Raw genomic sequence first — 27,399 nt, 5'->3', positions numbered from 1 at the left:
GGTATGGTTCTCTATGTGTTTTATCACATTCTTTTTTAATTACACTACTTAATTAATTACAATTACATGATATAATTTGTTACAGTGTTATAAGTACAATTCTTGCCCCTTCCTGCTTGATACATGACTTCAGTTACTTGAAAGGTCTTTGATGTTTAATTCTGCTCTTCATGATAATCCATACATTTTTAATAGGAGACGGATCTTTACTGCAGGCAGGCCAGTCTAGCACACACACTCTGTGTCTATGAAGCCACACTGTTGCCTCTGAAAACAAGCTTATCCAAAGCAACTTATAGTTCTGACTTGGGTTAGGGTTAGGGTTAAGACTTATAGACTTATACCTCCCTGAAATGAGTTTTTTTCAACTTCAACTTGGGATGTCTGAAATAGTTAAATTAGATTAATCTGTTAGTGTGCATGTAAGTTTGTGTTCGCTCAGTGTTTGTATATGATAATTTTGTAGACACTGGCGCCTGCTGTTGACTGGATGCCATTCCTCCAAGATGTGTTTGCTCCAGTCGCTCTCAATGAATCGGAGCCTGTCGTGCTCTATGCTACAGAGTATCTACAAAAGGTCTCACAGCTCATTACTAACACCAACAAGAGGTAATTCATCCAGCATTATTATTACTAGCAAATATTGAATACACGTAATTAATTATTAATCAGATTTAAACTCCTGAACTTTATTTGTCTGCCGCAGCACATTAAACAACTACATGATCATGAAGGTGGTCAGAAAAATGGTCTCCATCCTGGACCAGAAGTTTCAAGATGCTGAGCAGCGTTTTCTCGAAGTGATGTACGGTGCCAAGAAAGTGAGTAATGGAAAATAAAGCACACATACAATCATGTCAGGATATGCACCACTTCCTTCAGATAATTGTTGCAATTACAATTGCTTTGATGTTTATGTGATTATTTCTTTAGTCTGCATTGAAACAACACAAAAAGCTGAGGAAAAAACTACGGAAATGGACTGGGTTGCCAGATTGCAACAGTGGTTTCCAGCCAAAAACCTTTTCAAACTCAAACTCCAACACCAATATGCATTTTTAAATTTCTATTATCCTATAATACAACATACTTTACTTTAAATGAATAATCATAGACTGTAATCCTTTATAAATACAAAAAAGCGTATCATTTTCTCCCAATTTAGCGTAGTCAAGCTGTCTTCCGCTGCTGAGGGATCCCTGATTGCAATCGAGATGGGTATATTGCTGCTCACGCCTCCTCCGACCCATGCGCAGCCCTTAGCGGAACCCTTTTTCACCCATGCACTCTTCACAGGCACCTCTCTATCTGCTAATCAGGGTCCTTACACAGCATTTGAGGACCCCACCCACATAGTCCGGTCATCCCACCCTAACAGAAACATGTCTGTTGCAGGCACTGCCAATTATGTCCACTAGATGGCGCCCAGGTGGTGTTTGGGTGGCGCAGCAGTAAGAGATCCGGAGTCTTAGCCATGCTACTGGCAGGTCAGGTGACTACCAAGACATGATTGGCTAAGGGAAGGGATGGCCGAACAGCCTAGCCAATGGGAGGTGCGCTTGTCAGTGCACTCACAGTGCTGGTCCCAAGCCCGGGCACAAATAATACGGGTTACCTCAGGAAAAGTATCTGGTGTAAAAACTGTGCCAGTTCAGGTATATGGACCAGAATGATCTACTGTAGCGACCCGAAATACGGGAGCATCAATCTGATCATGATTTGATCATGAATTAGTTCTCAGTGTCTAAAAAGAGTCGATTTACTGTCCTACTGAGTACATTCAAGCTGAGAATCGAATATGACGCATGGTTTGTCCGTTTTGTATTTGAATGTGGTAAGAAATACTCATGTAGCTACTTTTACTGTTCTACTTTACTTCCAAATTTGACATGCTTGTGTCTGAACAAGGTTAATTGGGAACATCTGTGTCAGCTGGTTAGTTAATTAGAAATATTAATATGTCTCTCTATTCCTCTCTCTTTCGCTCATCTATCAACAAAACACATTTGCCTGCTCCAATGATAAGAAAAGCAATTAATTTCTAGATGTGAGCGCGTGAAGTATAATGATTAAAATCTGTTTACCACATGTTCATTAAGGCGGAAAGGAAATCAGACAGATAATAACTGTTCCAGACTTATGGAGAGATTTCTAAATGCAAGGCGGTGTGTCTTTATCTGCTGTCTGTCAGTGAAACTTTGTTTGGACGGGGGGGGGGGGGGGGGGTTCATCTGGAATCCTGGTGCACCGTCGTAATGACGCAAGGCTCAGGCTTCTCGGTGTCTTATCAGACAGAGATCCTGTTCTCCTGACCTCATTTTCCGTGAGGGTCAGGCTGAAATAACAAGCTGCAGTTCTGTGAGCTGGGTGTGTGTGTGTTTGTGTGAGTGTGTGTGTGTGTGTGTGTGTGTGTGTGTGTAAGCGGGTGATAAAAAGAAGAGGAAAGAGGGGGAAAGATTTACTGTAGGAGGATCTTTGCTTGAAGCACTTTGTAGTTCTACAATTACTGACTGTAGTCCATCTGTTTCTGTGCATACTTTGTTAACCCCCTTTCATGCTGTTCTTCAATGGTCAGGACCCCCACAGGACCACCACAGAGCAGGTATTATTTGGGTGGTGGATCATTCTCAGCACTGCAATGACACTGACATGGTGGTGGTGTGTTAGTGTGTGTTGTGCTGGTATGAGTGGAGATTTTAAATACCGTGTCCACTCACTGTCCACTCTATTAGACCCTCCTACCTAGTTGGTCCACCTTGTAGATGTAAAGTCAGAGATGATCTCTTACCTATTGCTGCTGTTTGAGTCGGTCATCTGCTAGATCTTCATCAGTGGTCACAGAACGCTGCCCACGGGGCGCTGTTGGCTGGATATTTTTGGTTGGTGGACTATTCTCAGTCCAGCAGGGACAGTGAGGTATTTCAAAACTCCAGCAGCACTGCCGTGTCTGATCCACTCATACCAGCACAACACACACTAACACACCACCACCATGTCAGTGTCACTGCAGTGCTGAGAATGATCCACCACCTAAATAATACCTGCTCTGTGGTGGTCCTGTGGGGGTCCTGACCATATACATGTATATTTAATAAATATTTTATTATGTTTTTCCGTCACTGCAACTTTGTCACGCTGTATTTTTCACCATCGTTACCTGATCCTGTTGATCATCCCAAAAGTCCAAAAAGCTCTAAGCTGACCTTCATGTATATGTTACGTGTCTAAACAGTTAGATAAATGACTGAAACTGTAAGCATTAGACACATGAGACTTTCGGGGCACACCCATACACCGACTCTTTCTTTCCATGTCAGTAACATAATCTACAGTCCTGATTTATCATTTGTTCCACACCCATCACTCTCACTCCTTTCTTTTCTTAAACTGAACTGACCGGAGTGTGTCAGGAAAGGGGAACTGGAGGTGACAGGGCTTCTCAATGGCTTATAAAAACAACAGACAGAAACCGACTGTGTTTTCGGATAGATAAAGGCCAAACGCGGTTCTAAAACTCTTAACTGTGTCTACCACATCTGTAGCGGGTAAGACTATTATATACAATGTATATTTAAAAAATCTTTGACTGGACTGAAGAACTGAAAACGTTAAAAAACTTCACTAATTGTAGAGTAGTGGTTAAGGTACTGGACTAGTAATCAAAATGTCACTGGTTCAAGCCCCGTCACTGCCAGGTTGCCACTGTTGGGCCCTTAAGCAAAGCCCTTAACCCTCAATTGAACAAGACAACACGCAACAAGACTGAGCATGAACAAGAACATGGACTAGACAAGAGCATGGACTAGACAAGAGCATGGACTAGACAAGAGCATGGACTAGACAAGAGCATGGACTAGACAAGAACCTGGACTAGACAAGAGCATGGACTAGACAAGAGCATGGACTAGACAAGAACATGGACTAGACAAGAGCATGGACTAGACAAGAGCATGGACTAGACAAGAACATGGACTAGACAAGAGCATGGACTAGACAAGAGCATGGACTAGACAAGTACATGGACTAGACAAGAGCATGGACTAGACAAGAACATGGACTAGACAAGAACATGGACTAGACAAGAGCATGGACTAGACAGGAGCATGGACTAGACAAGAACATGGACTAGACAAGAACTAGACAAGAGCATGGACTAGACAAGAACATAGGCTAGACAGGAGCATGGACTAGACAAGAACATGGACTAGACAAGAACTAGACAAGAGCATGGACTAGACAAGAACATGGACTAGACAAGAACTAGACAAGAGCATGGACTAGACAAGAGCATGGGCTAGACAAGAACATGGACTAGACAAGAACATGGGCTAGACAAGAGCATGGACTAGACAAGAACATGGACTAGACAAGAGCATGGACTAGACAAGAACATGGACTAGACAAGAACATGGACTAGACAAGAGCATGGACTAGGCAAGAACATGGACTAGACAAGAGCATGGACTAGACAAGAGCATGGACTAGAAAAGAACATGGACGACAAGAACATGGACTAGACAAGAACATGGACTAGACAAGAGCATGGACTAGACAAGAACATGGACTAGACAAGAGCATGGACTAGACAAGAACTTGGACTAGACAAGAGCATGGACTAGACAAGAGCATGGACTAGACAAGAGCATGGACTAGACAAGAACATGGACTAGACAAGAGCATGGACTAGACAAGAACATGGACTAGACAAGAGCATGGACTAGACAAGAACATGGACTAGACAAGAGCATGGACTAGACAAGAACATGGACTAGACAAGAGCATGGACTAGACAAGAACATGGACTAGACAAGAACATGGACTAGACTATACTACACAAGAGCATAGCATGAACCAGACCGGACCAGACCAGACCAAGAGAGTCTTTGCCAAAGGAGGTGCAGCTGTAGATAATTAGTCGGGGACCAATCATAATGAGGGGCATTGACTTGAGATCTCTCCTGGAGAGAGGAGCATGGCACATAAACTCAAGGAGCATAGAGGCTTGATTCGTCACACAGCCCTAAATTACCATGTTCACTCCACCATGCTTCATACTTAGGATAAGATTTTGGTGTGCAATATTTTGTTTGTTTGTTTTTTGTCCTACAAGAATTCTCTAATGGCCAAAAGTGTCTGGACACCCTTTCTATTGAACAGTTAGTCAGGTGCCTAACATCACAAATGCAATTTAAATTGATCGTGCTTATACAGTATATACCCCACAGAAACACAAATGTGGTGTAAAGTCTTCTCAGGAGAGTGGGGGCTGGTTTAGTGAACGGGGTGGAGGTGTAGTTCTGTGTTAAGTCCCATGGATGTATAATTCAGACGTTCAACAAGCTCATAGTCACACATACTCACATAGTCACATACATAGTCACATACTCTTATTATTTACTATTGGAACACCTACGGTTAATGAATTTGGTCAAGATGTTCACATACATATTTTAGACTTTTAGAGAAAAATGCAGTTGTTGGTGGTGTTTGTTCAAGCAGAATGCAGCAGAAGGGTTAAAAAAAACGTTTTTTTCTTAAAAGTATCCCACTGTATAGCTTATTTAGGTATGTTTACCACTTTGTCTTTCAGAGCTGCACTCCCCGTTGGAAACTGTGCGTCAGCGACACAGACAGCGCCCTCGGCTTCGCCCTCGGAGCTCTGTTCGTCAAAGCTACCTTCGCCGAAGACAGCAAGGCCTTTGTGAGTGCACCCTAGCGTCGCTTTCTCTAATCTGGCAGTCCCTTTGAATGCGCTGAATTCCTCCTTTTGTGTCTGTCAGGCTGAAGATATGGTCTCGGAAATCAAATGGGCCTTTGAGGACAACCTGAAGCAGGTGAGATGGATGGATGGCGAAACTAAAAAGGCGGCCAAAGAAAAGGTGAGGTGAATCCTGCTGGACGAAAATCTTGTATGTCTTTCATTTATCTTGAATGTATGTGCTGCACAAAATGCAGTTTTGTTTAATTATGCATGATACAAATGGGAATGGGGGGCTGGAATACAACTTGAACAGTGTTCCAATCCAATGCTGGAGTCCAGAGAATTTAGAGTAGCCTTCACAGACATGCCAAACTTCTTATAGACTATGACCAGAGCTGAGCATTCTACTCAGGTCATTAGGACCACTAATTTGGCAGTCCACTTGGCAATTCAGCGATCCATTGCATTAGCCAACAACCGGTGAGTTCTGGGGTCAAATCTCAGCACAGCTATTGGTCTGCGATGACTGGTTTCACGTCCAGGATGTTCCTGCCTTGAACCTGATGTTTCCTGGTGAAACCAGACCCACTGCGACCTGGATAAAGCCACACAATTAAGGGTTAGGAACAGTTATCAAGGTCCCAGTTGTGGCAATTGGCGGTACTGGGGCTTTCCAATCACTTGTCAAAGTCCATACTCTCCACCACATCTCCACCACATATTTAATTTGCTTGATATTGGGTGGCACTGAAGTCTAAAGCTCTAGCACCCTACAGCTGAGACCCTTGTGGTTGGTCGGCAAGAAAGTGACTCCACATCCGAGCCTTCCCTCCATCAGACATACCGAGTTGTGTCTGTTATGGCCGACCTGGTTAAAAGCACTGCTGAAACACAAATGTGGGTCCCCACAGTGGTGGGCTAGCAACAACTAAACCCCCTAAAAATCACCTTTTGTGCTCTATAGTGCCACCCTGCACTGAAATAAATAACTGACCCATCTTCTCTTTCAGGCAGATGCTATTTATAACATGATTGGCTACCCAAAGTTCATCATGGATCACAAGGAGTTGGACAAGGTTTTCAACGATGTGAGTACAAAGTGAATATGGAGAAATACGAATGTAACATATATGGCAAAATGTATGTGGACACATAGATCTGGATATAAAAAGTCTACACACAGCTTTTTACATGCCAGGTTTTTTGTGATGTCAAAAGATCTGACCAATCAAATTTATTTCCACCTTAAATGTGACCCCACCTTTAATCTGTGCAATTCAATTGAAAAAACAAATCAAAGTCTTATAGTGGGGTAAAATAGTGTGATTGCAAAAGTGAGCACACCCTTTTATATTTAGGGATTTATTCATTTCAGAATGAACCAATCCCATTTAAATCCATGTTAAATAGCAGTCAGTGACACCAACCATGAGTTAAAGTTACTCTGATTAACCCCATATACAGTAAAGTTCAACTGATCTAGTAGTGTTTTCCTGACATTTACTAAGTAGCATCGTACAACAAAAGCCGTAGTCCAAAAAGAGTTTACAAATTATCAAAAGGAACTATTGTTGAAAGAGAGGGGTACAAACAATATTCAAGCCATTACATATACAGTAGAATACAGTGAAGACGATCATCAACAAGTGGTTAAAATATGGAACAGCGGTGAACTGGACATCCCTTCGAAATTAATGACAGGACAAGAAGACAACTGGTCCAGGAGGCCGCCAAGAGGCCACAAGTACTGGTTGTGTACTACACATGACATTAATCTCTTGTATTCGTTACGTCTAAGCGGTGAGATAGAAAGAACATCTAAGACTTTATTTTTGCTCGGCTATATTTTGCAAAAACTGTTAAACTGTTAAAAAAAGCTTAAGATGAAGATGAATTTCACCTTTCAGCTCAACAACAACCCAAAGCATACCTCCACATGAACAAAAAATGACTTCATTAAAAGATGAGCAAAGTTTTGGAATGGCCAAGGCAGAGAACCAAAACCCAGACATGAATCCAATTGAAAATCTGACGTGGTGGCCTAAAGAGGATTGGGCACAGGAGACGCCCTCACAATCTGACAGATTGCCAAGTAACAATGCCATGCTGATAGACTCTTTCCCAAAACACTGAATGCTGTCATAAAAAACAACAAATATGAACAATGTAACAAGTCTAATGCAGAACGTATGTTTAATACTGTTGTTCTGTGTCAGTTTGAGGTGGTGCCCGAGTTGTACTTCCAGAATGTCATGCAGTACTACAACTTTTCAGGTCGAGTAACTGCTAACCAGCTGAGGAAAGCTTCAAACAGAGATCAGTAAGGACCTTTTCCCCTCATCTGTGTGTGTTTCCTCCGGGTGCTCTGGTTTCTTCACTCAAGTCCAAAGACATGCAGGGGGGCGGGAGGGAACTATTTTTTTTTTTGTATTTTACTCTCTGTTTTAATGTGATACACTATATGGCCAAAGTATTTGTATATATGAAGTTGGACACCGGCCCATGACCTTGTTAGACACCCAGTTCAAAAACAAAAGGTATTAAAATAGATTTTAATTATTTGTTTTATATGATGGCTTTGGTAGCCCAGTGGGTAGAGCTTTGGGCGATCAATCAGTAGGAGCCCTTAACCCTGTCAGCTCCAGGGTGTGGTACAACGGCTGACCCTGCACTCTGATCCCAGCAGTGGGTGGGGCTGAAACACCTAAACCCAATAATTAGTAGGGGTGTCCACATACTTTTGGAAATATAGTAAGTGTTTGTTACTGTGGATGCATATTTTAGTAAGACAGGCGGACTAAGATGATTCACAATGCACCCCCTCTCTTCCAGATGGAGTATGACCCCTCCTACAGTGAACGCCTATTACAACCCCACCAAGAACGAGATGGTACTCCCCGCCGGCATCCTACAAGCTCCCTTCTACAACCCCGCCTGGCCGAAGTAAGAGGGTCACACACCTCCACCCACCTTACATCCCTAACATCAGTGTTGTACTGTATGAGCATGATTTTTTTTTGCTTTTCTAGAGCGCTGAATTTTGGTGGAATTGGAGTCGTTATGGGACATGAACTGACTCATGCGTTTGATGACCAAGGTAAGAGGTTTGCAATGCATGTACATACAAGCCTGAATCATAATTAGTATGGACAGTAGGAAAAACGAACTACTGCTGGGATCCAGGGTTTGCAGACATCCCAAGTTGCAAAAACTCATTTCAGGGAGGTACCCCCGGACCCGGACCTCGACCCCGACCCCCAAGCCCAAAAAAAAGAAAAAAAAGCTAAAAAACCTCTCACACACACTAAAGGATATGGGTGATAACAGAACTTTTAGGAGCTGCTAACTGAGCTACTAAGCTAACTGTTCGCGTCACAAACACATTAATGTGTACTACATAGTGCACTAGATAGTGTGAAAGATAATAGATTTATGTTCCCTACATAGTGCACTAGATTGTATATTAGAAAAGAATTTATGTTCCTTAATGCACTAGATAGTGTACTAGATAATAGCCTTATGTTTCTTACATAATGCTTTAGGTAGCGTATTAGTTAACGGATTTAGGTTCCCTACATAGTGCACTAGATTGTATATCAGATAACGGATTTATGTTCCCTACATAGTGCACTAGTTAGGGAATTAGACAATTGGTTTATGTTCCCTACATAGTGCACTAGATAGTATTTTAGATATAAATGTATGTTCCCTACATAGTGCACTAGATAGTGTATTACATAATTAATTATGTTCCCTACACAGTGCACTAGATTGTATATCAGATCACGGATTTATGTTCCCTACATAGTGCACTAGATAACGCATTCATGTTCACTACATAGTGCACTAGAAAGAATAACTAGATGATGATTTCTGTTCCTTACATAGTGCACTAGATAGTATTTTAGATATGAATGTATGTTCCCTACATAGTGCACTAGATAGTGTATTACATAATTAATCATGTTCCCTACATAGTGCACTAAATTGTATATCAGATAACAGATTTATGTTTCCTACTTAGTGCACTAGACAGTATATTAGACAATTGATTTATGTTTCCTACACAGTGCGCTAGATTGTATATCAGATAACGGATTTAATACGTGTGCACGTGTGTGTGTCGCTCTTGGCCGCTTGTTCTAGATTCCGGGAGATTTTATCTGACTTGCGGGCATCAGGGAGCCGCTATGTATATGCGGGAGACTCCCGGAACTTCCGGGACACTTGGGATGTCTGGGTTGGGAAGCTACGTACCAGAATTGTTTTGGAAAGGAAGACATCAGTTATTTAGGTTGTGTGTAAATAACTAAGGTCTGAACACATTTGTAATTAGAGCCAGATCTAGACTGCAGGCAGGTCAGTCTAGCACCTGCACTCTTGTACTACACAGCCATTCTAGTGTAACATGTGCAGAATGTGGCATGGAAACAAGCAGGGATGTCCCAAAAACAGACTGATAAGCTCTTTACAAGCTTGTGTGTTGTGCATGTAGGAAGGGAGTATGATAAGGATGGGAATTTGCGCTCCTGGTGGAAGAACTCATCTGTGGAGGCATTTAAGCAGCAGACTCAGTGTATGGTGGAGCAGTACAGCAACTACAGCATCAACAGTGAACTCCTCAATGGCAAACACACTCTGGGGGAGAACATCGCAGACAATGGAGGCCTCAAAGCAGCTTACAAGGTTTGTGTAGACTTAAAGTCGTCATAAACTATATGGCCAAAACTATATAGACACCTGCTTTAAAACCATGGGGATTAACATGGAATTGGCAACCACACTTTCTTTTGATTGTGTTATCACTGTATGTATTTTTCTTCGCCAGTATTATAGTGTATTAATGATTAAAGAGTGTTCATGGGTTTTGGGATGAGGCTAATATTAAATGGTAGATGTCCTACACCAACAGTACGTCACTGAAAAACTATAACTTTATTAAGAAAGACCAACGTATCCAAATGCACAAAAGGGCAATCTACTACACACTCTGTAATGTTAATTAATTAATACATAATTACATAATTAAGTTACTTAATTACTTTAGCAATTAAAACATCATTAACTTTTCTGGATTTTGAGGGTGAAATTCCTAAATTTGGCAAAGCATTAAGTGTTAACAGCAATAATAATAATAATAATAATAATAACAATAATAATAATAACAATAATAATGTAATCCCAATTGCTAGGTAATAATAATAATAATAAAATAATAATAATAATAATAATAATAATAATAATAATAATAATAATAATGTAATCCCAATTGCTAGGTAATTTTAATAATAATAATAATAATAATATTAATAATAATAATAATAATAATAATGTAATCTTATTTGCTAGGTAATAATAATAATAATAATAATAATAATAATAATAATAACAATAATAATAATTATAATAATGTAACTTCAATTGCTAGGTAATAATAATAATGATAATTATTATTATTATTATTATTATTATTTGTATTAATATTATTATTATTATTATTATGTAACTTCAATTGCTAGGTAATAATAATAATAATAATAATAATAATATAACCTTAATTGCTATAATAATAATAATAATAATATAACGTTAATTGCTATAATAATAATAATAATAATAATATAACGTTAATTGCTATAATAATAATAATAATAATAATATAACATTAATTGCTATAATAACAACAATAATAATAATAATAATTATTATTATTATTAATATTATTATTATATAACCTTAATTGCAACTGTATAATAATAATAATAATAATAATAATAATAATAATAATAATAATAATAATAATAATAATAATGTAACCTCAGTTGTAGATGATTGTGTTATCACTGTATGTACTGTGTGTACACCAGTGTTATACAGTAATAATGATTAAAGAGTGTAAGTGGGTTTTGGGATGAGGCATTTTTAATTTCAGGTGGAATGTAAACCCCTCATTTTTTTTACATAAAGAAATTAGGAGTCGGCTGAAGCTGCAGTTCTTCCAAATGCGGTTCTGCAAAAGACCAAGCTGATCAGTGTTTATTCCTCATAACAACACAGAGGGCACAGAGAAGGCAAATATGAGGCAGGAAAGGTTTTACAATCCAAATATTCCTTCCAGTCAGCACTCACTGGCTGGAAAATCTTATGCTGGACAAATACAGCGCATCTAGTTTGTAAAGCCTTTAAAGCATGACCGGTGACACGGAACGCTTCACCCTTCACCATCGTCTCATTCTTTCCATCAGGCTAAAAGTCAGAGGTTACGGAACAGACCCGCTTTTGGCAACGCGTCCGTGCAGCTTCTGCTTGCTCGTGGTCTGAGCGGTTATAAAATCTGCTTCAAGATTAGCACCTTTTTTCCAGGATGGTTTGGAATATCTGAACCGAAATATATGAAGCGAAAGGAATTTAATATCAAATAATGTAGGAATGCAATTCAGGCAAGACCAGAAGCTTGTTTTCTTAACTGAAGTGGATTATGGGTTCTTTTCAGGCCTATGTGAACTGGATCCAGAAGAATGGGGAGGAGGCTACACTACCTGCTTTGGGAATGACGAACCATCAGCTATTTTTTGTTAGTTTTGCACAGGTATGTTTGTCAGTACCTTATTAAACCACTTTATTAACCCCTGGTTTTATTACTGTACTAGTTAACTTCTTTCTTCCTATAACAAAGGTGTGGTGTTCGGTCCGGACCCCCGAAAGCTCTCACGAGGGCGTGATCACCGACCCTCACAGCCCCTCGCGCTTCAGAGTCATCGGCACCATCTCCAACTCCCACGAATTCTCCGAGCACTTCGGATGCAAGATAAATTCACCCATGAACCCCGGTCGGAAATGTGAACTCTGGTGACCCCTGCTATCAGTGGAGATGCCTGGTAAACAGAAACAGGATGGAACCTGCTCTGTTTACTCACCCTGCTAATGCGCATTTCTCAGGTTGAAAGATCTGGACGGCAGAGTCTGGAGGATTTGTATATAATATTATACTATATAATATAGTTTTTAATAGAGGGCTCTCTCTTTTTTATTCTCATCAGGACTTGTTGATATATACCTTGTGGAAACAGAAGGAAAGTCTAACACTGGAAAGACTGGGTAACTGAATGGGACTGGGTAAAAAAGACATGTGCCCAGTCAGTTTTGTAAATACCTGCTTCTTTTTCATGTGCATTTTTTCTAAGGGTGACAATGTTGTATAGTTTTGTGCTCTGTAATGTATAGCATTGTCTATACTTGTATTTTTTATGTGGTTTATTAAACGGTTTGCACCAAGCTGCACTAAACAGGTTAGTGTTTTAATTGTTTTAACTTGACCTGAATGCTAAGCTGCTCCGTTACTGGTGCAATTCTTAAACGATTACAAGCAGTCACGCCTTATGTACTAATTTAGATAGCAATTTAGCTTACTAAGCTTTTTCCCAAATTCCGAACAGACAATGCAGTAATGTTTAACCAAACTAATGGCTTTAAATTACATGGTACAAGTCCTACACCAACATTGCGTCATGGAAATCTACAACAATACCAACATATTCACATGCACAAGGGGGCATCTACTATACATTCTGTTATTTGATTTAATTAATTCAATAATTAAGTTACATAATCATGTAATTAAGCAATTCAAACATCATTAACTTTTCTGGTTTTGTAACCCCCAATTGCTAGGTTAATAATAATATAATAATAATAATATTGTAAACCTAATTGCTAGGTTAATAATAATAATAATAATAATAATAATAATGTAAACCTAATTGCTAGGTTAATAATAATAATAATAATAATAATAATAATAATAAATGTAACCCCCAATTGCTAGGTTAATATTTGTAATAATAATTATAATGTAACCCCAAATTGCTAAGATAATAATAATAATAATAATAATAATAATAATAATAATAATAAATGTAATCCCCAATTGCTAGGTTAATATTTTCAATAATAATTATAATGTAACCCCAAATTGCTAAGATAATAATAATAATAATAATAATAATAATAATAATAATAATAATAATGTAACCTAATTGCTAGGCTAATAATAATAAAATAATAAAAATAATACTACTAATAATAATAATGTAATCTCAATTGATTACATTATTATTACATCATGATTGAGGTTAATAATAATAATAATGGTACTACTACTACTACTACTACTACTACTAATAATAATAATAATAATAATAACAGGGTTGATGTTTGGTGTTAGGAGGTTTGAGTTTGACGCCACCATGTGGTACAATATGGCTATAACTGGTGTTTTGAATCTCCTGGATCATTAATCGCATATTGCTTTTATCTCTCTTTTTTGTTAATGTTACGATACTGTTTTGGACCTCACACACAACAATGTTTGCAGTTACCATGTACTGACTGTACAACTTAACTACATGTGTATTGAATATCTCTAGTGTTAAACGTCTATTATTAAACGCCTAGAGATGGTCAACTAAGAAAAAGTCAGATTCATCCAAAAAATGAAAAGGAAAATATAATGGTAACCTCTAACTTAATTGAAAGTATATAAGTATGAACTTTTGAATTGAAATTTATATAAATAAAGCATTTTTTGTGTTCCTTGAGCATTTATACGATTATGAAGCTTAAATGATAGGCTATTGTGATAGAACACTACAGTGAGAAGGAAAAAATAGTGAACTACATTTTGTTTTATTCCATATGTCCATCAAATGTATAGAGATAATGTTTCTTATGCAGTACTTTAACATATAAAACAAATATGTACATGTATTAGCACAAACAAAGATGTTTTAAAGTTATGATAGTCTCATGAATGGAATCACACATTCAAAACTGCAAACATTTTCATTTCAAGTGTTAGGCTATGCAAATGAAAACCAGTCATAATGAACTTTCTCATTTTTCTGAAACCAGTTTCTAAGGGGTTTCTTTTGCAGAAAATGGAAAACACAGAAAGAAACAAACCATGCAATCTTTATAGACAAACACTGGAAGTACAATGGGTCACACTGACCAATTTTCAACAGAGATCTATTACAGGATGTCACCGACCTTACCAATAAGTCAGATTGCGTAATTCTGTCCAGCTAGAGATGCTCTGCCAATGGAAAGTGCTGTTATTGTAAGACAGAAACAGCCAGGAGCGCTGTGACTAGCAGTTAATGTTGTATTTATAGTGTAAATTAAGTTTGTTCTTAGTTTAAGCAATTACTACCTGGTACTGGAAAGCACTGTGAGAACATTTGATTATCTGAAACTTTATAAATTGGGTTTGCATGGCTAGGAAGCATGGAAATCTTAATTGGCCTATTCAGAAAACTAATCTCAACCTTATCTAACACTGCTGAATTGATTGATTGATTTCTTTATTTTGTTAATCATTTGTTTAAGTGTTTATTTGGCTTAAAACTGGTCAGGGTCATGGTAGACCAGGTAGGAATACTGTCACTTTGGACAGAGCTCCAGGCCACCCCACTACATTCACATTCCATGGACCCATGTTGCTGTATGGCACCCACTTTACCAGCTGTGCAGTTGTGCAGCCCATCCATTAATGAATAACTTAATTGATTGATTGGTTGGTTGATTGATTTCAGGGGTGTAACTGCAGGGGGGGCAAGGGGGGGCAGGTGCACTGGGGCCCATGGCAGGAAGGGGGGCCCTCCAGGACATGAACTCAACCACTCACCTCACTGCCTCCCCCATTGGCTGCACTCGCCAGGTCGTTATTATTATACAGGTCGTTATTATAATATTTTTGTTAAGTAAAATTAAAATAACTAAAACTGTGCATTAAAAATACCAGAGCCAGGAATTTGGACTTGGTCTATTGTAGATGATTTGGCTTAGCGCAAGGCACGCCGCATGAACTTCTGAGTGAGTACCTTTAATTCATTTTGATCAGCTATCAGCATATATGTATATATATATAGGAAATTTGTTGAGGGGGCCCAACATTTTTTTTTTGCACTGGGGCCCATGAGCTCCTAGTTACGCTACTGATTGATTTAGTATTATCTGAGCTGATTATGTTTGATTAACCAAGTAAATCAAACCTGTCTGTATGGAGTTTGGCTTGTTCTTCTCATATCTGTGTGTGCTTTCTTTTGCTACAGTGGTTTCATGTACCTTCATGTAAAGGGAGACAGGCGGCTCTTAATTGCTTGTGAGTGAATGTCCTGTTGAGTATGTATGTATGTGGGTCTGGTATGTATACAGTGGCGTAACTACAGGATGGGGGGGGGGGGGGGGGGGGGGGGGGGTGGCAGGTGCACTGGGGACCATGGCGGGGGGGGGCCCTCCACGACATGAACTCAACCACCCACCTCACTGCCCCCCGTTGGCTGCATGTATTAATGCATGTATATACAGAATATATACAGTATATGAATATATGAACATATGAATATATATATATATATATATATATATGAAATTTGTTGAGGGGGCCCAAAAATGTATAGCAGATACACCGCGACCCTGACCAGAATAAACTGGTACAGTGGATGATTAACAGTGCAGTGATTGATACGCTGCTGTATGAATAGCTTTTTATTTGTTGTTGTAGTACTAAAGAATCACCGCTAGATGTCGCTGCCTACATCTTTATGAATATCGTTACACAAGATTTTAAATTACATTAAAATCTTGGCTTTTAACGTGTTGTAAATTCCTCATATTTCTAAATTCACGTTGATTTTTATTCGATCGACTGATAAGATAAATAATGCAGGTGTAAAATAATATCGTATTAAATTCTATTCTTGTGTTGGGTGACGGTGAGATGAGATCACGCCCCTTCTTACCCTAACACTACGGGTGTGGGTTTGTTTTGTTTTACTGATCGCGGGTGCATTCTGCGCAAAATGATTTGATCTGTTAAATTAAATTCTAATCACCGGTCGCGGTCGGACTGTGATTGATGCTGGGAGAAATATCACCGCTGGATGTAGGCGGTGGCATGAGAGGAATTCCGTGGCGAGTTTACAGACCCGAGCGTTTCCGAACCGTGCCGAGGTTTACCGAAGCGCGCCGAGGTTTTCCGAACCGCGCCGAGGTTTACCGAAGCGTCTGTCTATTAGAAGCGGCCGCACACGCCATGTTGAGGTAACTCACCCAGCTGAATGAGAGATTTACAGAATGAAGTGACTGACGGAGTAAAAGCGGAGTGAACAAAAAAGTCTGAGGAATTTCTGGAAAGGTCTGGAAAGATACAGGGCGTAGAAGAGGGGTGCCAACCCCCCCCCCCCCCCCCCACCCTCAACGGTCCAGTCCCCATGAAGAGCTGCACGTACAAGCCGGACGAGAAAAACGCAGTAAAAATGCTGTTTTTATATCAATATTGAGCTTCCATGGCGCTAAGTTCGTTTCGGCCTGCTGAAAGAAGACGCGCCTGTGTGCGCTAGTTCGGTGTACTGTCAGTGTTTAGCCGCGTATTGTTGCCTTTTGTTTGTTTTGGGGGGTTTTAACCATGAGCTTAGTACCGAAAGCAGCCACCGTGGTGGGACCTCCGCCGAGCCAGCTGCGGGTAAACCCAGTGCCGGGAGCCGCGGGTGCTCCTCATCCTCCCTCGGTACCGGTACCGCCGCCTCAGTATCCTTTAGCCATAGTGCTAACCGGTGTTTCACTTCGGTCTGAATGTGTGTTTTAATTCAGTGTACAGCGTTGTTTACACTCCATGTTTATTGTTTAGTGTTTTATTAACCGTTATTTGTAAACACAACCGGCCGCTGTTTGTTTGTTTGTTTGTTTGCTGAATTGAACAATTTTGCCTTTGTGTTTGTGATGGTCATTTCGGCTCTTTTCAGTGAGTCAAATCATTTGACTCATCAGTAAGAGTCGGCTCTTAAACGACTCATGGTTTAGTAGCATTGCCAGGTTTGTCATAGTCACCCAGTGTTGGCTAATTAAACAGCATTTTTTCTAAAGTATTATTTATTAAATTAGCAGTATATATAATTTTTATTAATTAGCAACCTGCTTAAGTTACATCAGGGCTCTAAAAAAAATCAACATAGACTAAGATTAGACATTTTAAACGTAGAAAATATCATATAAACGTGCATTCAGTTAAATTAATGTTTTAAAATAATGTCCTAAGCCATCAATTGTAACAGTAATAGTTAGACAAGCATCGATCCACCATAAAATACTGTGGCGCCGGCGAAGAAGGAGGAGGTGTCGGGGCCGCGAGCGAGCTGTCTAGTACAGTTCTTTCAATTGTTAGGACAGACGCTCATTCATACAACAAACACACCTACATACATCTATCTATCCAGCCCTCAGCGCAGCCACACCTTTCCCAACACTGGGCTACACGGCTACGGTAAGTCTGGATACCACGGCCGCAAGTCCTTCTTGGTAAAGCCCGTTCCGGCCCCCCCAGTGGCGGACGCTACAATACCTTACCTTGACGGTTTGGGGACATGGGGACGGTGGTCCAAGCTCTGCTATGCAGCCACTGTTGGGCCCTTGAGCAAGGTCCTTAACCCTGTCTGCTCCAGGGGGGCTGTACAATGGCTGACCCTACGCTCTGACCCCAGCTTCCAAACAAGCTGGGATATGTGAAGAAAGAATTTCGTTGTACTTTACATGTGTGTATATCTGACAGATTAAGGCATTCTATTCTATTGTTTATGCTTATCAACTCTAAGAATGATTTATTTAGTAGATTTCTTCTTACTTAATTAAGGATGATTATCCGTTCATTGTGAGGTATGTCAGTTGTCTAACTTTTAAAAGACCAGAAATGTTATTATAGAGAAGGAGAAGAAAATACAGCCGTACTGCCTAGCTCAGGCCACCCTTACTAAATGTAACCTTTATCCATCCAATAAAAAATGTACGCCCGTCCAAAGAAATCCCCATAAATTACCGAACATCAGGCTGTAAATAGCAGTGTTATGCATCTGTATGGATAAATATGTAGGGATCTTTCGGCTAAGTAAGATAGTATGTTATAGAATTGCTGCTTTTATGCCAGATAATCTAAGGTGCTGAAGTCAGAGGATTTTTAATGGATCAGTCCCGTCCAAGGAATTACACCATAAGGCTTTTTGCAAAAGAGGTTGGTATGTTTAGAAGGAGTCTCCTAAAAGACGGCTTTTTATGTGTGCATTTTTATATCTATAAACAGTTTATACATACCAAGGCTGTACCCATGAATTGAACACTGGGGGGACCAAATCTACCTGGGGGTGGGGTGGGCGGATTGGGGTTTCCTGCCATTCTAAAACATGACCGCATGAATCTTGGTAGTGTGGAGCAATCGAATCAGTTGAGTAATTTTGTAAATCCCTTTAAATGTGTCATGCAGTGGTCAGATGAAATAGCCCAAAGATCCCTGTGGATTGTTTTTTTTTTTTTTAACCGATTCATTGCCGCGAATCGACTCCTAACATTCACCCAAAAGAGCCGATTCGTTCGGCTCGCGAACGACACATTAGTGATGTGTGACTGGCCACCGAACACCTCTACACACTAGCCATTATTAGTAGCATTCCAACAGTTTATGAAGCCAGAATTACAAATACATGTTAACAAACAGAGAAAATATGTCTTGTTTTGAGGGAAATAGATAGAAAATGTTTGGGAATCCCTGCTTTGGTGCAGGTGTCGCTTATTCCAGCGCCATTAAAGACCGGCTGTCACGTGACGCTGGAGGTATGTGATGCACTGAGTGGCACTTTTGGTTCAGTCAGTGTAATGCACAGTGTTTTCTGTGCCAGCTTATTATTTATTCCATCCAGGGGTCATGTCCATGTAATGAACTGTACATGGGCATATTTGCTAATCTTACTATTTACTTTGTACTAGCCTACAGTTAACCCTATAACACAGTACTGTATATGCAATTTTATATAAGAGTACATCACCTACTAGTAGTATTTGCAGAAAAGTAGTAGTGTGTGTTGCTTCTTTTATTTATTTATTTTTAATTTTATGTCACATGAAATGTGTACTATATTCAAACATCTAAGCAAATGTGCCTTTTTGTTACAAAGATCGTGATTGGAGTCCGGATGGATGGATGGATGGATGGATGGATGGGTAGGTAGATAAGGTAGGTAGATAAGGTAGGTAGGTAGATAAGGTAGGTAGGTAGATAAGGTAGGTAGATAAGGTAGGTAGGTAGATAAGGTAGGTAGATAAGGTAGGTAGGTAGATAAGGTAGGTAGGTAGATAAGGTAGGTAGATAAGGTAGGTAGGTAGATAAGGTAGGTAGGTAGATAAGGTAGGTAGGTAGATAAGGTAGGTAGATAATGTAGGTAGATAAGGTAGGTAGGTAGATAAGGTAGGTAGGTAGATAAGGTAGGTAGATAAGGTAGGTAGATAAGGTAGGTAGGTAGATAAGGTAGGTAGGTAGGTAGGTAGGTAGATAAGGTAGGTAGGTAGGTAGGTAGGTAGGTAGATAAGGTAGGTAGGTAGGTAGGTAGATAAGGTAGGTAGGTAGGTAGGTAGGTAGATAAGGTAGGTAGGTAGGTAGGTAGGTAGATAAGGTAGGTAGGTAGATAAGGTAGGTAGGTAGGTAGATAAGGTAGGTAGGTAGGTAGGTAGATAAGGTAGGTAGGTAGGTAGGTAGATAAGGTAGGTAGGTAGATAAGGTAGGTAGGTAGGTAGGTAGGTAGATAAGGTAGGTAGGTAGGTAGGTAGATAAGGTAGGTAGGTAGGTAGGTAGATAAGGTAGGTAGGTAGGTAGGTAGGTAGGTAGATAAGGTAGGTAGGTAGGCAGGCAGGCAGGCAGGCAGACTTTATTAATCCCGAAGGAAATGAAGGTCTCAGTAGCAAGTTACATAAATCAAAAGTCAAAAGTAATAGTACACACAACAGAGATTCACATTATACAAACAAGTATCTGTATAACCACAACAGCACTCAGACAACACACCACAACAACAGGACCTGAGGGTACATATAGAGGTGTTATTTCGGTTAGCATTGTAAGGCTGGTATAGATTATAAGTAACTGTAAAATAGCTGTAAAATAGATTATAAAGTGAATTATAAAGTGAATTATAAACTGAACCACAGTGCAAATATAAGAAAATGTGCAGATTAATGTACAAAAGGTATATTCTTTTCTGCTGCAAGTATGTAAAGCAGTTTTGTATAGACTGTTTGATTCAGTATTATCTGAACTAATTATATTTAATTAATTAAGGAAACCTGAATTGTGTTGGAGCTGGGATTAATCTTTATCTTTGGTCACTAACTGTAGGAAGTTTTGTTAGGCTTGTTCTTCTCATATCTGTGTTGGCTTTCTTTGGTACATTGGTTTCCTCACACCTTCATGTAAACGTATACAGGCAGCTGAGTGCATGAGTGAATGGGTGAGGGAGAGTGAATGTGATGCCCTGTGATGTGATTTGTAACTTCAGTATGAGTTCAGTATGAATGAAATCCTACTCTATTTTACTACAATTATATAAAGCAGTTTTGTAAGACAGAGCGGCATGGTGGCACAGCTGGAGAAATGGGCGCTGGGGATTGGGTTTGATTGGTATCTTGATTTTTATTAATCCTTCAAAACAGTAAATTGGTTTACTGGCTGTTTTTAAACGCTGGGTGTGAGTATGCAAGAGAAGGTAGGCCTGCAATTGCTTGCCACCTTGTTTACAGCGTATTTCTGCTATGGATTCAGTGACTAAATAAATAAATGATGAGATTTGTGACAGTTCATATCAATTGTCTTACGTTTTTAACGTCAGGCAGTATATATCTTTATACCACACAGTTCCTACTGCAGTAATATGCAGGTTTGCACACTGCAAATGTTAAATGAATGCACCAGCATTTTCTAGCCTAATCTCATTTTATGCTTCTATTTTATGGGCAGTTTGGTAACAGACAGAAACATTTCTTCACTGATCACGATTTTATAGCTGGTTTAGATTCTGATTTTGTAAGCAAATTGGCACATGCTATATTTTTTTGTCATGTTTGTACTTTGAATGGTCAAACTGGCATTACAAGGTAAAACCACCACCAGTGGGATCCTAGCTGTGCCATCGACAGTCCAGGCTCCTACACAGACACACGATTGACTGTGTCTCTGTAAGAAGGCAGTTGTGGCCTAACTAGCCTAGTTCGGGTAATGGACTAGTAATCAGAAGATCGCTGGTTCAAGCCCCACCACTGCCAGGTTGCTGCTGTTGGGCCCTTGAGCAAGGCCCTTAACCCTCAATTGCTCAGACTGTATAATGTAACTGAAATGTAAGTCGCTTTGGATAAAGGCGTCTGCTAAATGCCAAAAATGTAAATGTAAGAAGGAGGGACAGTGACCGAAGCAGGTTTGGGTTGGTAGCAGCGACGAGAGAGAGAGAGAGAGGCTTCAATTGGACACGATTTCACCCAATTAAATTGGACGAAACAGGAAAAATTAACATCTAGAAAATAATAAAAATCTATTTATTGTTTTAGACTTATTTATCCATTACAATTTATCCATTGCTTACAATGACAGATGATAATCTAAGGCTTGTGTGCGGCTGCCCACAACTACAGTATGTTAGTGTGTGTTGTGCTGGTATGAGTGGATCAGACACAGCAGCGCTGATGGAGTTTTTAAACACCTCACTGTCACCGCTGGACTGAGAATAGTCCACCAACCAAATATGTACAGCCAACAGCGCCCTGTGGGCAGCGTCCTGTGACCACTGATGAAGGTCTAGAAGATGACCAGTTCAAACAGCGGTAATAGATGAGCGATCGTCTCTGACTTTACATCTACAAGGTGGACCAACTAGGTAGGAGTGTCTAATAGAGTGGACAGTGAGTGGACACGGTATTGTCGTATCCACTCATCCCAGCACAACACACACTAACACACTACCACAATGTCATTGTCACTGCAGTGCTGAGAATGATTCATGACCTAAATAATACCTGCTCTGTGGTGGTCCTGTGGGGATCCTGAGGTCAGTAACTACAAAGTGCTTCTATGTGGTAAGTGGAGCTGATAAATGGACAGTGAGTGTAGAAACAAGGTGGTTTTAATATTATGTTTAATAGTCTGAGAATTATAATGTAAAGTAATGATTACTTTGGAAATGTCCTGTGTAACAAATCGGTAGAATGCAGGAGCACCACCTGGAACCTAATCTGTCTCAGTCAGGCCAGCTAATGCCACCACGTGATTATGCAGAAACAGCGATGTTGAACTCAGTCCTGCCTTTTAAGTGGTTGATAATCAAATTCCGGAATCACCTCGGATAAGCAGGATATGTGTAGTGCAGCTATGAAACTCAATTGGATTAAATCCTAGTGGACAGGAACCGGATAATCCTGGATGTAATATTGCTTATAATAGCGATATCTAATATGTATTAAACAACTCTGTGTTGATACAGTGATGGGCGCATGTTCTGGCCGTCCTGCACGTCTTCCTTGGAGAACCATTTCACACAAATGATTTGGTATTTACATGTTTGGTTTGTACAACACATCACGTTTAGTTGTGACTTATGATTTGGGGCGGCACGGTGGCTAAGTGGGTAGCACTGTCGCCTCACGGCAAGAAGGTCCTGGGTTCGATCCCCAGGCGGGGCGGTCCGGGTCCTTTCTGTGTGGAGTTTGCATGTTCTCCCCGTGTCCGCGTGGGTTTCCTCCGGGTGCTCCGGTTTCCTCCCACAGTCCCAAAGACGTGCAAGTGAGGTGAATTGGAGACACTAAATTGTCCATGATATAACCTTGTGAACTGATGAATCTTGTGTAATGAGTAACTACCATTCCTGTCATGAATGTAACCAAAATGTAAAACATGACATTAAAAGCCTAATAAATAAACAACCTTATGATTTGTGATTATGGGCTTTATAAGCTGTTACCAGTGGCTTAACAATGTGGAGGACAGCCGCTCAGGTGGCGCAGCGGTAAAGTACGCTAGCTCACCAGTTGGGTTTGTAGATACATCGTATCGAAACTCAGCTCTACCTTTCCGACTGGGTTGGGCGGCTGTATGTACAACGTTTGGCTGTTGTTCAGGGTTAGAGGTAGAGTCGGAGCATAGGTCCTCATAACTGGTGCGACTGCGTCCCCTGCTGGTTGACTGACGGCGCCTGCACAGGGCTGAGGAATAACATTGAGGGGGGTGTGACCCTCCGTGCGCAGTGTCTCTCGGTGTATGAACTCTGCTCGTGCAGGTGAAAAATGCAGGCTGTACTGACTGCGTGCCGGAGGGGGCGCAAATCAGTTGAGTGGCGTCGAATCAGTATAGAGGACGCAATCAGGGTAATTGGACACGACTAGAATGGGGATAAAAGTTGGGGGGAAAAGTGGGAAAAAATAGATAATTAAAAAAAAAAAAAAGAGAGGCATCCTCGTTGTGTAGATGTTTTCTTAATCGATACTGATGTAACCAATCAGTCTGTTTGAAAGCATGCTATGTAAAAGGAAAATAATGGTGACAAACCTTGTTTCCAGTGTAAACATTATCATGTGTCAGCAAGAAGGTCCTGGGTTTGATTCCCAGGTGGAGCTGTCCGGGTCCTTTCTGTGTGAAGTTTGCATGTTCTTCCAGAGTCTGTGTTTTGTATTTATTGATGCATTTTCTCCCCTTTTTCTCCCGATTTCAGCGTAGTCAAGCTGTCTTCCGCTGCTGGGAATCCCTGATTGCGTTCGAAGAGGGTATATTGCTGCTCACGCCTCCTCCGACACGTGCGCAGTCCTAATGGACCCATTATTTTCGCCCATGCTTTCTGCACAGGCGCCTCTATCTTTTAACTACCCACATAGTCCGGTCATCCCCACCCAGCAGACATGGTGGCCAATTATTGTCTGTTGCAGGCACTGCAAATTGTGCCCGATATAAGGGGCCCAGCCGACCGGTGGCAGAGCCGAGTTTCGGACCGAGGTGTTCAGAATCTCGGCACTGGTGTGCTAGCGGAATATCCCGCTGCGCCACCTGGGCGCCCTTCCTTCTACATTTTAAGGACTTGCACACTGTGTGTGTGTGTGTGTGTGTGTGAAAGTGTGTGTGGGTGTTTGCTATGTTATGGACTGGCGACCTGTCCAGGGTGTTTCTTACCTTTCGCCCAGTAAACCGGACACACTGCGACCCTGAATAGGATGAAGCGGTGGTAAAACAGACAATGAATGAATGTTTGTACTTTTTTTTTTCTTTAAGCATTTTCTCCCCTTTTTCTCCCTTTTTAGCGCGTCCAATTGTCCGATTGCATCGTGCTTCCTCTCCACCAATGCCGATCACCGCTCTGATTGAGGAGAACGAAGCTAACCCATGCCCCCTCCAACACGTGGGCAGCAAGCCGTATGCATCTCATCACCTACACTTTGACGAGTGCAGTGCAGCTCAGCGTTGTGTACGGAGAGACACACCCTGAGAGCATCTCGAGCCGAGATTCGATACGATGTATTCGAGATCCCAGCACTGGTTCCAGCGTGTGTTTTTACCGCTGCGCCACCTGAGCGGCCCATGTCCCATGATTTTAAGGCAGTGAATACATCTAGTGTGGAACTACTACCAGTCTCCTTACCCAGTGGTCACCACTAAAACTAAAGGACGTTTGCTTGCATCATCAGAGGTACATGCACTAGTAATCTGATGATGCAAGGATCACCTTGTTTTTTTAGTTGATGATGGAATTGATGGTAGAAAACAGTTAATAATTCTATTTTATTCGAGGCATTGTCCCAAATCACATCCAAGTGTACTAAGCAGTGAATGCAGTGCTGCTTGGGCCTGCTGTATAAAGTCTTTGTTTTACTTGAGCCTGGCACAAGCAGTGTTTCCACACATCCAAAGCTGTAGATATTGGAAAGGGATCAGATTACCAAGTACCATGTGCTTAAAAACTCAATCACACGAGCACTTGAATGATCAGAAAGCTGCGTTTTTATTCCAGGGAGCTTAGCGGGTACAGTTGTTCACCAGTTATGACTTTTTATGGGCTGTTCTGATTACAGTGGTCATATAGCTGATTGTATTGGCATGGCCTCTTATCACGGGCGACTTCTCTGTGCCCATATTTCTGGGTAATCAGCGTCCTGCGTCACGCCTGGTATTCTCAGACCCTGGTTATTGTTGTTATTAATGTGATTTAATAATTTAATCTGTACTTATAATATTATTATTATTATTAAGTGCTGTCATGTCAATTCTTACTCCAGTCGACAATATGGATAGTGTTTCTCCAGAGCATCCTGTCTGCTGTTTAAGACTCGTAGATTGTTCCTCTAAGTCCTCCATCCTCTTCCTCTTTTACCCTCAACTCTTCCAAGCATAATTCTCTTTTCCAGTGAATTGGCTCGTCTCATAATGTGTCCACAATAAGAGCGATTTAATGAAAGATTTGCTTTGGTTTGATTCGATTTGGTCAAGGATCCATTTGTTTGTCTTCTTTGCCATCCAAGGTTCTCTCAGAAGTCTTCGCCAGCACCACAGCGCTAAGGCATTGATATTCTTCCTGTCTGGCTTTCTGTCACTGTCTAGCTTTCACCAATCATCCATAAAGAACAGGTCTGGATGATTAGAAGTAACTTTGCTGATTCCATTCTATGCTTTATGTTTACAGGCCATTCCACTGTGTACCATTTGCCATTTGCTTGTAGTAGCTTGACGAAGTGAAACGTCACATACATAACTACTCAGAATGTGTATTGCTCAATCTCAGGCACCTTTGTTTAATTTTTACAAGGTTTCTAAATGGAACATGGTTGTATACACCAACCAGGCATAACATGAAGTGAATAACACTGATTATCTCTTCATCACGGCACCTGTTAGTAGGTGGGGTATATTAGGCAGCAAGTGAACATTTTATCCTCACAGTTGATGTTAGAAGCAGGAAAAATGAACACGTGTAAGGATTTGAGCGAGTTTGACGAGGGACAAATTGTGATGGAAGAAAGGAAGGAACAGTGGTAAACCGATGACCGGGTCATGGGTGGCCAGGGCTCATTGATGCACGTGGGGAGCGAAGGCTGGCCCGTGTGGTCCGATCCAACAGACAAGTTAATGCTGGTTCTGATAGAAAGGTGTCAGAATATACAGTGCATCACAGTTGCAGGGCTGTTTTGGCAGCAAAAGGTGGACCAACACAATATTAGGAAGGTGGTCATAATGCTATGCCTGATCGGTGTATAATGTCCTGAGGATGGAAACACCCTCCTACCAGAGCTCAGTTTCATCATACAGCTATGCCAAAGATGAGACAGACAAATATTGAAATGATCTGTGAAATTAGTTTATACTCATGATCTGGTTCATGATCAGATTTGACTTGGTGAACAATCACTTCAATGTGTAAGAGTCGTTGTGTTCGGATCCCAAAGGTTTTGATCTCGGGTCATTGTTCATATGTGGAGAAAATCAGCACAGACAGAAGAACGTCTGTTGTCAGAAGCCTCGCGTGGATAAAATGCTTATGCTAAGTAAGTAACTTAAGCTGAATGGGTTGGTGTGTATGGGTTCATTGTTCCTTCTCATGATTGCTTATGGATGCATGCGTGGCTGCTCCTCAACCTCCTAAAGGAATGTACGTGCATCTTGCATGCTTTCTATGGACGCAGAGACCGTGTGTTACTCTGTGCTTAGCATCACCAGCGCTCGGTGTGTGTGTGTGTGTGTGTGTGTGTGTGTGTGTGTGTGTGTGTGTGTGTGTGTGTGTGTGAGAGAGGTGGGGTACTTCCACCGGTTACCAGAGCAACGGCGAGTCCATGCGTCTGCCGCCGCTCTCCTCACACAA

The 27,399-nt window shown here is 40.7% G+C and overlaps 2 protein-coding genes across 4 annotated transcripts in view; both read left to right on the top strand.

Annotated features, from left to right (window-relative positions):
• ece1 (endothelin converting enzyme 1) overlaps positions 1 to 12,976 on the top strand; it is a 32,092-nt gene extending 19,116 nt beyond the window's left edge. For both annotated transcript variants that reach the window (XM_062986741.1, XM_062986740.1), the window contains exons 9-19: positions 467 to 609; positions 707 to 821; positions 5,591 to 5,701; positions 5,781 to 5,879; positions 6,712 to 6,789; positions 7,918 to 8,021; positions 8,534 to 8,644; positions 8,731 to 8,798; positions 10,197 to 10,387; positions 12,195 to 12,290; positions 12,378 to 12,976. In XM_062986741.1, coding sequence (XP_062842811.1) covers positions 467 to 609; positions 707 to 821; positions 5,591 to 5,701; positions 5,781 to 5,879; positions 6,712 to 6,789; positions 7,918 to 8,021; positions 8,534 to 8,644; positions 8,731 to 8,798; positions 10,197 to 10,387; positions 12,195 to 12,290; positions 12,378 to 12,554 — 1,293 coding nt within the window. In that variant the 3' untranslated portion in view covers positions 12,555 to 12,976. The remainder of the gene's footprint in view (positions 1 to 466; positions 610 to 706; positions 822 to 5,590; positions 5,702 to 5,780; positions 5,880 to 6,711; positions 6,790 to 7,917; positions 8,022 to 8,533; positions 8,645 to 8,730; positions 8,799 to 10,196; positions 10,388 to 12,194; positions 12,291 to 12,377) is intronic.
• A 3,651-nt stretch (positions 12,977 to 16,627) lies between these two features.
• Positions 16,628 to 27,399, top strand: part of eif4g3a (eukaryotic translation initiation factor 4 gamma, 3a) — a 77,041-nt gene continuing 66,269 nt past the window's right edge. For both annotated transcript variants that reach the window (XM_062987092.1, XM_062987091.1), the window contains exon 1: positions 16,628 to 17,290. In XM_062987092.1, coding sequence (XP_062843162.1) covers positions 17,169 to 17,290 — 122 coding nt within the window. In that variant the 5' untranslated portion in view covers positions 16,628 to 17,168. The remainder of the gene's footprint in view (positions 17,291 to 27,399) is intronic.

Source organism: Trichomycterus rosablanca, chromosome 24 (assembly GCF_030014385.1).
Source record: "Trichomycterus rosablanca isolate fTriRos1 chromosome 24, fTriRos1.hap1, whole genome shotgun sequence".
In the NCBI taxonomy this organism is placed as follows: Eukaryota; Metazoa; Chordata; class Actinopteri; order Siluriformes; family Trichomycteridae; genus Trichomycterus; species Trichomycterus rosablanca.
This window is presented reverse-complemented; position numbering and strand designations above follow the sequence as displayed.